Source organism: Anoplophora glabripennis, unplaced genomic scaffold (genome assembly GCF_000390285.2).
Source record: "Anoplophora glabripennis isolate ALB-LARVAE unplaced genomic scaffold, Agla_2.0 scaffold179, whole genome shotgun sequence".
Lineage (NCBI taxonomy): Eukaryota > Metazoa > Arthropoda > Insecta > Coleoptera > Cerambycidae > Anoplophora > Anoplophora glabripennis.
The window spans coordinates 373567-384771 of NW_019416483.1; the positions used below are offsets into that span (position 1 = coordinate 373567).

General features: G+C 30.8%; 1 protein-coding gene across 1 annotated transcript in view; it reads left to right on the forward strand.

Annotated features, from left to right (window-relative positions):
* The window catches only part of LOC108907722, a 483302-nt gene that overhangs the window by 37648 nt on the left and 434449 nt on the right, over nucleotides 1–11205 (forward strand). Inside the window, exons 3-4 of the mRNA XM_018711519.2 lie at nucleotides 5692–5767; nucleotides 9003–9102. Of these exons, the coding sequence (XP_018567035.1) occupies nucleotides 5692–5767; nucleotides 9003–9102 (176 nt within the window). The remainder of the gene's footprint in view (nucleotides 1–5691; nucleotides 5768–9002; nucleotides 9103–11205) is intronic.

An 11205-nucleotide genomic window follows, 5' to 3' on the forward strand; every position in this document is an offset into this window, starting at 1 on the left:
CTACCGAAATTTTGCTTCGTTTTCGAGCTACAATTAAAAAACTGAAAGGGGTGCATTTTCACCCCTGGCTTGAACGTCATAGTTCCTTTTAACCCAGTTTTTGTATATAATCAATAGCCTATAAGGTTTATAAGTAGAATCAGAGAAAATTATATGTTGTTGTAAACTAAAAATAACATAAAATGATAATTAGAAGTTCTAGATCATAGTAAACATTTTTTAACTACCTAATGGTATTTTAGGAAACAACTACTCTGCGAGCTATATGCCCCGTCCAGCATTCAATACACTCCTAATATTTACTAAATTGCTAAAATCATTCGCTAGCAGTATTATTAAATAGAAACTGATTTCGAACTTATTAGTTTTCTTCAGTAAGATATAAGTGAGACGACTGGCGAATGATTTAACTACTTGAATAAATAGACATAATATAATCTACAAAGTATAATTATGTTATACCTCAAACTTATTGATACTCAATGCCTAATAGTACAACGGTCTCTGTACGTACTGGCACAGAGCGACCCACTAATCCGATAGGTATTATGAAAGTATGACCTACCAACCGCCTAATGTTTCGCATTAGGCGGTTGGTAGGTCGAAGTTTCAGTAGGCACTAACGTTTAATACCTGACATGTTCTTTGAAGGTTATATCTGGCCCACGCTGAATAGTAAACATTGTTTTATAAATTAAAAAGGTGATATTGGTAAATGTTGTCAAATTCATAAAATATTGATCTAATTATCTTGTATTTATAGAAATTTTTAAAAAATACTGTTTTAAATCATCCTTCAATTATTGAAGAGATTTAACTACCTCGAGGAGGCGCAGAACTTTTAAACTTTTATATCTTAACTTAAAGCAAAGAACTCGCTAATAATTATACCATCTTATAAGATGCCAACATTTTAGTGATTTTCTTATACATGGTGTTTAATTTCCGATGTGCCAAACGAACGCAAAAAGTTCATATCGACATGTGTTCTAAAACACCCAGCTGTGGCGCTACGCCCCTTTGAAGAGGGCCATGAGGACACAATGTTATTACGATATCTCGAAAATGTTTCGAAATAAATTGATAAAATTTTGTACAAAGGTACCATTTATTACGAGGAATTCCTTTGACCAAATTGACACATTGTTTTCAGGGTCGTCCTTGCGGGGGGCAAGCCAAGGTTCAAAATCTATAACTTTGTTAAATTCGTAATGCTTTTTTCGAACATCGAAATCCTTGACCATTTCTACATAAAAAAGATATACGTGTTTCATGTAAGGAAAATAGAATTCTAGGTTCTTTACATTTTTTAATTTTCAGTAGAAGCACAAGTTAAAATCGTCTTTTTCTGGAAAACCGTTGCAGATATCGTAATGAAAAAAGTATATCTTTTTTATGTAGAAATGGTCCAGGATTTCGACTTTTGAAAATATAATTAGGAATTTGACAAATAAGAAAAGTTATGGCTTTTGAACCTTGGCTTGCCCCCCGTAGGGACGACCCTGAAAACAATGTGTCAATTTCATTTAGATAAAGTAATTTCCTGTAATAAATGGCACCTCTGTATAAAATTTTACCAATTTATTTCAAAACTATTTCGAGATATTGTAATAAAATTGGGTCTTAATGGCCCCCTTTAAAGGGGCGTAACGCCACAGAGGGGCGTTTTCGGACTTTTTTGCGCAAAATTACTTTCTGTATCATTTATGTTCGTTTGGAACATCGAAAATGAAATACCCTGTATATTTCATTGAATATCATCATATATCTAAAACCAAATTTCAAATTAAAATAATAAAAAAAATATCGATTTTATCTAATTAATTTCTTCACCAAAAAAATACCTATTAAGCATGTATTTCCATTTTTGTTTTTTGATGGAACACAATTTTCAGAAGTTTAAGTCAAATATTTTCAAATAATTAATTTTTCAAATTTTAACTGGTACAACTGTGAACAGAAAAAAGGTTTGAAAAGACCAAAATCCTATTTATAAATGTTTTTATTTATAAAAAGTTTAACTCAATAAGTTTTTACTGCAGCGCAATCGCCAGCTATTCGGATATCTATCAAATAGGTAAAGAAGATATATTACCTAAACATATTAAAATTTTAAATGTACCTACTCTAGAATGTACAAGTAGATAACTGAAGAATAAATAGTTCACCACAAACAGCAGTTATATTCATATTTATAATAAAAAACCTAGAAAAAATAGCTTTTGAAAAAAAATCTGGATGTCTTAATTTCTAATGTCATATTTCCTTATCTGTACGAGGTCTGTTCAGAAAATAATCGAACTTTTTGAATTGCGCGATAATGGAGATAGATATTTAGTGATATGCGTTGCATAACTTCATTTGTAAACACATGTTCTTAAACTGTTGATATCTTATTTAGTTTTCGTGATGATTTCTGGATTATTTGGAACATCATTGCAACGTAAATTTTCCGTGAAACAAGGCAAAACTTTCACAGAAACATTTCAACTTTTGAAATAAGTTTACTGAGATGATACTCTGGATCGTACGTAATGTTACGAATGGTTTTCATGATTTAAAAGTGCTCGTTAGTCAATTGACCATGTTCTTCGACCAGGAAGGCCTTCGACTTCAACGTTCAGAAAGTCTAAGATCTGGTGCTTGCAAATCGTCGATTGTCAGAGAAATTGCAGAAAAAGTTAGCATCTTAATTGGGTCATGAAATTTTGACTGAAAAATTGAACATGCATCTAGTTGCAGCAAAATTTGTTCCTGGCTTGATGACCGAACAATAGAAAGAACGGCTACGACATTAAGACAAAACTTCAATCATCACAACGAACTGGTAAAGCCACGCCCCAAGAAAGCACATCAGTTTCGATTCAATGTTAAAGTGATGCTCACTGTTTTTTCGACTTTAATGAAATTGTGTATTTGGAATTCTTGCCTCAAGATGAATCCGTGTGTATTATCAAGGCGTTTTACATCGGTTGAGTGAAAAGATCCGCGAAAAGAGACTAGAGTTGTGGCTAGACAACTCATTACAATCAGATTACTGGCCTCCCTCACCCTCCTTACTCGCCACATCTTTCTTATTTCCGAAATTAAAATCAGTACTGAAAGGACGCCATTTTCAGACTATGAGTGTATCAAAGCGAATTTGTCACAGACTTTAACAGACCATTTCAAATGAAGTTATGGACTGTTTTACGAAATGAAAACACCGCTGGGAAAAATATGTGAATAAGGGAGGGGAGTACTTTGAAGGAGACAAGACCAATAATGTATAAAATTAATAATAAAGTTTAAAAATATAAAGTTCGGTTGTTTTCTGAACATACCTCGTATATCTGGAGAAGGCTAAAGTTTCGAATTAAAATATGACTACAAAATATGTCAACAGTTTTTAATAATACCTAATAAATTATTGAGTTCGCATCCAAGAACTGAGTAAATCTTTTAGCAACAGGTTAATGTAATTTGGGTGCACATATTTACTTATAATAATGATGAATCTGCTCAGCAAGGTGTGTAGAGTAATATTTACAGTAGACCGTATAGTTCATTAAACACTTACTTTCATAAGTTAATCGACTTAGAGAAATACCAGTTACAAAAATAGTTGTCATTTATATTTACTGTATTTTAAAAATAATAACATTGTAGGTGGTCCATTTAAATTAAAAAAAAAAATAAAGCGATATAGGTAGTTGAAAGTGATTCTCCAAAATACCTTCCGTAAATTTGAACAGAATTCGTATGTTTATCCGTATGCCAATATCTTTTATTTATTCGCAAATTTTTTATTATCTTGTGGTTAACTCAAATTGACGTCAATCTTTCCTATAATAATAGTACACAATACACATGATTGTTATCTATATTCTAAGATTAAACCATTTATATATAAATACTTTACTTTGACCTATGAGATGTTAAAAAGCAATAAATCAATTTTTTACACTTGGATGTTATCAAAGATGTATTATCCAAATGCCAAATTTTTAATGTTCACTTAATTTTGTGTATCTTTGTGAAAGTTAGTTATTTGCGTTATTTAATATGTCCACAGAATTTTCATTTCATTATAAAATTTTTGTCTCATAACGCCTATGATGAAGATATTGGGTTGGTGTACAATACTGATAAAGTATACGGAACAACTGATTAGTACTTTCATCATTCAGATTTAAACCATCAAATAAAACACAATAAGTATGATTAACATTATAAATTTTTCTACAAAATCGGCAAATTTTGTAATATGTGCAACTCAGAAAAATACCTTGTATAGTCTTTCCAAACTCAGTTGAACATGCAAAAAAAGGCCTGGCAATAAAATTTAATGAGTTTCATAGGCGTCCCTAAAAAAGTTTTCTGCTAAAGGTAAAAAAATTATAATAATTTGTATATAATGTGTAGAAAATTCCTATTGTATGTTCATTTGGCCAACAACGTATTTCAATTATTTATGTCCTCAAACAATTTTATTATATTGGTGGGAAATTTCGTTTTGTTCAGTTTAAAAAGGTATCCAAAATGCCATGTTGTGATAATATTAGTAAACAAAGTATCCCTCTTATTTCTCCCTTTCGCAATTGTAATATGAGTGATTTGTAGAAGGTGCCTATAATAAATTAAAATTACCTGAATCGCACCAAATTCCGCATTGCTGCACTGCACTGCTGGGCGTGTATATTTCTACCACCTCCACGTTTAGTTCCACCAGACCTGTATATGGGTATGGCTAAATAAATATGGAAACAAGTTTTTCAAATATTTCAATACCGAGTTGCTGCGTCAGCGACCGATCCTGGTACATACTATCGGAAAGACTTTACCAAATATGGGGAATTCTTAGCAGTTTTTAGTACTGACATTTAAAAAGATAGGTCTGATTTAAATTTATGCTGCGTATATTTTGCTGTGCATGCTACTCTAAAAAGTTCTGGTGCAGTTTTAAATTAATAAATGTTATGGTGGATATTAAATATAAATTTATATATTAAGAAATATCTTAAGGAACATATCAGCAATGACAGTATGTATTGGTAAAAGTCAAATACACTTGAAATTTATTGGAATATGTTGCTCTGTATAACCGCGTGCATATAATTTTACATGAAGAGGTTAGCTAAATACGTTCGACAAAAAGTAATACAAATTAGTAATATTTTCTGTTCTGAAGAATATCCAGGCACGCACGCACACAATTGTAGCTTAAACTATAAAAACTAATCAAAAGTAATAAAAATGAATTAAAAACAGTAAAACCTAATAAAAAACAATTAAATTTTCTGATTTGGTGGCACCTTTGCGCATTGAATGCAAAAACCATGCACCTTTGGGTGACCTTCACTCGGTAAACTTGGTAAACTCTGGACCACGTGAATAAGCAAATTATATTAACTTAAATAGATATTTTTTCAGATTTTGTTTTTGGATTGTAGTACGAAGCATATTTAATTTTTTTAATAAACATTTGCCAGCACTGTTGTACCTATATGTATATTTTTAATATTGCAAATATCAAAAATATTTTAAATTTATGTGCTTATACGATTTCTAGACAAAGAAATGCCAAAAATTTCGGAATAATACTCTATATTAAGCATAATTTTTTGTCGTTGTGTTCATAACCTATTACATTTAACTATAAAACTGAATAACATGCATTTTTAAAACTATCAGGGACTGTTTTTATTTCAGAGATCTCCAGATTTCCGAAGACCAGTTTACCAGAGGCTCAATACGGTGTCTGACAGTTTCCGCTCCAGTGGAACCTGTAAGTACTACACATCAATTATTTTCTTTTTCTTGACTTTCTATAAAGAGTATTTCCAATGTGGTGTAAATTAGCCCTAAACTACATAATAAATAAAAACATGGTAAGTAGTAGTTTATGTATCTAGAAAATATGTTTGTATTATACCTATCTTGTTTTTATCATATGGACATTATTGGTTTCATCCAGCCCCTAGTTGTCATGGCATATCGAGTCATATTGTGTCAAGTCGTGTCGTATGTTGTCGTGACTTGTCATCTCAAGTCATGTCGTAAACCTAAATAGTTGTAAATTTGAAAACACGCCTATTGGCTGACGCAAAACCGAAGATATTGATTAAGAAACAAAGCCAAATATTAATGAATAATTATGAAGTCACACCTTAAATATTAATATTCATCAAATTAATAATAATATTCCCAAAAACATTTAAAAGAGCCCGTAAATTACTTAATATGAATAACATTTAAATAACAAAGTATTTCAGGAACACATAGACTGTTTCAAAAAAACACATGGAGTGATCTTTAATCCAAAACTAAAACAAGAAATAGCTATTAACATGGACACATTCTTTGTTAACTTCTGAGGTACAGAATGTTACTTTTTGTCCTTTAGTTTTTCTTCAATGCCTTTAGTAAACTTGGATGAAACTTGCGCGATTCATTTTCGACATCTATGTTTTTTAAAATGCACTTTAATACTTGTGTACGCCGCCACTGTAATCATGTATTACAAATACATGAATTGTTGGCAACCTACAATGCATGTAAAGGGAGATAGTGTCGGTAAGTAACTCGAGGCGAATGGTGTGCAATTAATTGTGCTGCGACTAAAGCGTATCGTTATTTGAGGTTACACTAGCTTCTCCATCGGTGCGGTACGGGGGTACGAAAATTACTAAAAAAGGTTAAACAATTTTTAGTTTTTACGACGGATTTTGAAAAAATATACTATTGATACATGTTTTTAAAAGTCAAAGGAAGGCTCTGTATAAATATGACCCCCACTCAAAGTTACACCCTGTATAATCGGGTTGAGTATTTAAGCAACAAATAATTTTAAAGCTAAAGCTTTCTTAAATCCATTAAAAAATTATACTCAAATGCCTTATGTATTAAAATTGTATCGTTTTATCATTTTATGGATATTTTGACAAAAAGCTTAAAAAATATAATGAACTGAACCGTGTTAATCTGATTTTTTATTATTTTTTTAATAAGGAATCACCTTACTACTGACGTCACATTTTTTTAAACATTCTGTATATTCAAAGCAGAATCAAAAGTTTAGAAACAAGATTTGTAATTGGCTTCGATTTCGATAACTTGCTTTTATAACTTTATTAACATTTCACCAGTTAGAATCAAATGTCATAACGGAATACCTAATTCTTCAATATATTTTCACTAAAGTAAACAGTTTCTTTTATGTACTCGAAACAGTAAAATTGGTAGAGGACAAAAATTATGTCTATTCTTAATGTTCAAAAAGGTTTCAGGAGGTTTATAAATTATCTTAACAGATGCCGTTGTTGTTGAAAGAGACTTTTCTTATAATGAGAACTACGATCACAACACACGCTTCTATTTATTTATTAAATAAATTTGAAATTAAAACCAACTTTTTCCAAAATTTGCATGTCAAGTAATAAGAGTTTTACTAAAAGTCTCTCTCAAAAGCCTCTTTCAAAATTATATTTGCGTTATTTCTTTTATACTGACGTATAAAATAAATGACTTAAGTAACGAATAAAAAAACTCTATAAACTTTTTCTGCAAACATTTAATTTCAGTGTTAAAGTTTAAAAAAAACATGTATTTTTTTTAATTATAATATTTCACTCAAAATTGGTGTATAGCATAATCTATAAACATACAGGGTGATTCAGAACTTATCCAAAAAACAAATCTGGATGTGCAGGGGACCCTTACAAATACAATTTTGTAAAGAAAAAATCAAAAAGGGCAGTTCGAAAATGATTTAAAAATACACTTCTGCACGGCACTGAAAAGTGATCCATTGTAAAACCTGACTTCGCACAATGCGACCGGCATGGCGGTGTGATAAAAACGGATAAAAACTTTCTCAAGAAAAGAAATAAATAAAATTTTATAGCACCTATTTTATATCGGCAAATTCAACTGCTTTGGTCTTTATTAATTAATAAAATTAATTTGTGTTTTTAAATAATAAAATCATTTGACATACCCGATGTTACAACAATAATATTCACCAACGTGTAAGCATATTTGGGTCCGTCTTAATCAGTTTCTACGAACTAACACAAATGTTGTCTTGCTTCACCATAACACAAATGCTTCACCATAATACAAATGTTGTCTCGCTTCACATAAATTAAAACGATATCCATCAACTCCGAGTTGCTATACACGCAAACCATTTTTGACACTAACTACTAAAAAACTATTGTAAACACCACAGATAACAGGTAAACACTATCGCAACGACGATTGCAAAATCGGATTTCAGTATTCGGCGTCGCTGAGGCCACGTGGCCCTCCACGCGTATTGCGAATGACACTAGAAATTACAGTTGTCCAGCTATGTAGTGGTAGAATGTACTATAACTTCAATAATTTTTTTCTCGGAAACCATAAGGATTTTACAAAAATTTTTTGTACGATATTGACTCCATCCCTCATGCTGCATCTATTCCAAATTTTTTTTGGATAAGTTGTGAATCACCCTGTATATTTACATATACAGTGAATTTACATACAGGGGCGTATTTTTTAAGTGTCGGCTGTCTCTAGAATGTATCATTTTCGGGAATGACAAAATGTTTTTTTTTTATTTATATAAATCATGAAGTATTCGAGATTTTACATTTGTAACTACTTTTGTATGGATTCATATTTTAAAGTCTATTTATTAAAGTGTGGAAAAGCATTTTAGTTGCACCTTAAACATGAATTCATAGGAAACATTTTTTTATATTTAAATCCTAATGATAATGTATATAAACCTTAGAAAGTTACCTTCTTGGCTTCTTGAAAGACTTAGATTGCATGTGTTACTAATCCTCAGTGTAGTCAGACAACAAAAGCTGTAGACATACATATCAGTGTCATCGTACAAAGAACAATTCTTATCTTTATTAAACAAATGTTGTATTATTAATATGAGAAAACTGCTTATGATTATTGCAAATAAACTTCTTTTATAATTGTTAACCTAAATAAGAAAATTTAGTAATGTCTTTTTTTTTCAGATTTATCCTCGCAATCTGCTCTGTCTCTTCCTTCACTTCATCACTTTAATCAAGAAAATGCAGAGAACACGTCAGAGAGCACATCAACGATTCACAGATAGTAAGTAATTAAATAAAAATAATTACATCCCATTGACAACTTAAAAACAGTGATACTAAGACGTGTAACGAATATTATTTATATTTATAAACTGCTCCAAGAAATTAACCCACCACTAAAATAATTTTAGTAACTTCGTACTGTACTTATATTATTACATTCAGAAACAAGTGCTTTGCGTTAATATAACTCTTTTATTCATATTTAATAAAAAAACAAATCTAAAATAATGCTTCCAATTAATTTAACATCACTTTTGCTTTGGATTATATCCCTTGCGTCTATGGTTCAATGGGATTAAGGTCTGGACACGTATTGGTTATAACATAACACCAATTCCAACTTCCGCATTACAGAACTAATTTCTTGGAGCAGTCTAGATATCTAGATAGTTTAGCAATCTCATTATAGTATCTGATTGATGAAGCCAAGCAGGAATCATAATAAAAATTGTTAACAATTCATATACTTAAAAAGATGTGTTGAGTTTTTGATCGCCAAACTTAAGGGATAAGTAAAAGAAGTAATAATAATAATTAAATTATTTGCTGTACAGTTTGTTCCAAATTTAACGTGGCTCAGAAGAGTTGTGAATCTGGGACTGAGTGATATTTTACTGTCTCTATATCACTAAATTTGTCATTATAGAGTGTCTGAAACTAGCGTGCTCTGATTTATCAACATATTCTATGAGTACTTCCTAAAATTTAGATAAGAACATTCCAAACTAGCCAACTGAGGTTGTGGGTAATTTTTGCTCTACATACATATTTTATTGAAGTGGTTCAACCCACGTAAAAATGTTATAAAACATGCTACCAAAACAATTATATTATGAGTTGTGAGAGATAACGGCTTTTTTTAACATTATTTATGCCTAACTTAATTGTATTTTTCCACGTTTTGATACAAACGTTACAAACCTGAGATTACTTTAACAGATTTTACCGAATTGGAGTAAAATTGGTTTAACAATTTTATCACGTGCAACAAAAATGTATAATGTACATTGTAAACTTTTTGCGATGATGGTAGATCAAGAAAAATCGAATTTGGTTATAAAAATGTTGTATAAGTTACTTAAATTAGTGTTATTACAGGGTGTTTGTAAATAAGTTATTTTGTGAAAAAAGTTCATGTTAACGTAGGTCGAAATATGCTTTGTTTCCGAGATACAGTGTTTAAATTTTAATTTTTTATTTATTTTTATTAATTATTTCAGAGATTTAAAAATATTGACTCGAAATTTGAAAAATGCTATGGAGGGATAAATGTGCATTTTTTGGGGTGATCCGAATATTTCTACTTGCACCAGTGGCGTTCATGCAAGAATGTCACTTTTTTAATAAAAAATATGATACGCCACTGACTTTTTTAGAAATTCGCCATCAATTCAGAATGAAATTGGTCAATTTTTTTTCTGAGGATGCACCGTTTTTGAGGAAAAATAAAACATATTTTGTTACAAGTTGTGTATTTTTAATTTCTATTGATACATGATCTAGAAGGTTGCTGTCAATATTTCTAAATAAAATATAACCATCAAATTTCGAGTCTTTAGTCGATCCACTCGAATAAGATCCACTTCTTATTTGTGGAAGGGCGAAATGGGCGTTGACTATTAGACGCCTTCATTATAGCCATCCTTGTCTATCGCATGGATTTCTATGGCTTACTGTATCGCTCTCACGTAACTTCTGATAAACCATCGATACTTTCCTACACTGTATTTGACTGGGGTGCTCAGTATTTGTAGGTGGCGCTTTTTTTGTAAGAAGCAAATATGGAATCTAATCATATTGCTTCTGTTTGGCCATTTTTACTTCTTTTTTAGCTTTTCAGGCACATGTGTAGATGGAGTAAAAAGGCAATGCGTATAGCGATATCACCCATTTACAAGGAAGGTAAAGCCCATGAGCGTACTGTCACTCCATCCGCACACTTAACCTCTCCTTGTTTTTTTCTAATTTTTGTTGACATTACACTCTTAAGAAAAATTTAACTTACTGTTTACTTACAGTTACTTATACAACTAAAATTTTATGAATGAAACTACCAGTTTTAGTTCAAATATTGTCAAAAATCTGTAAAGTTATCATAATG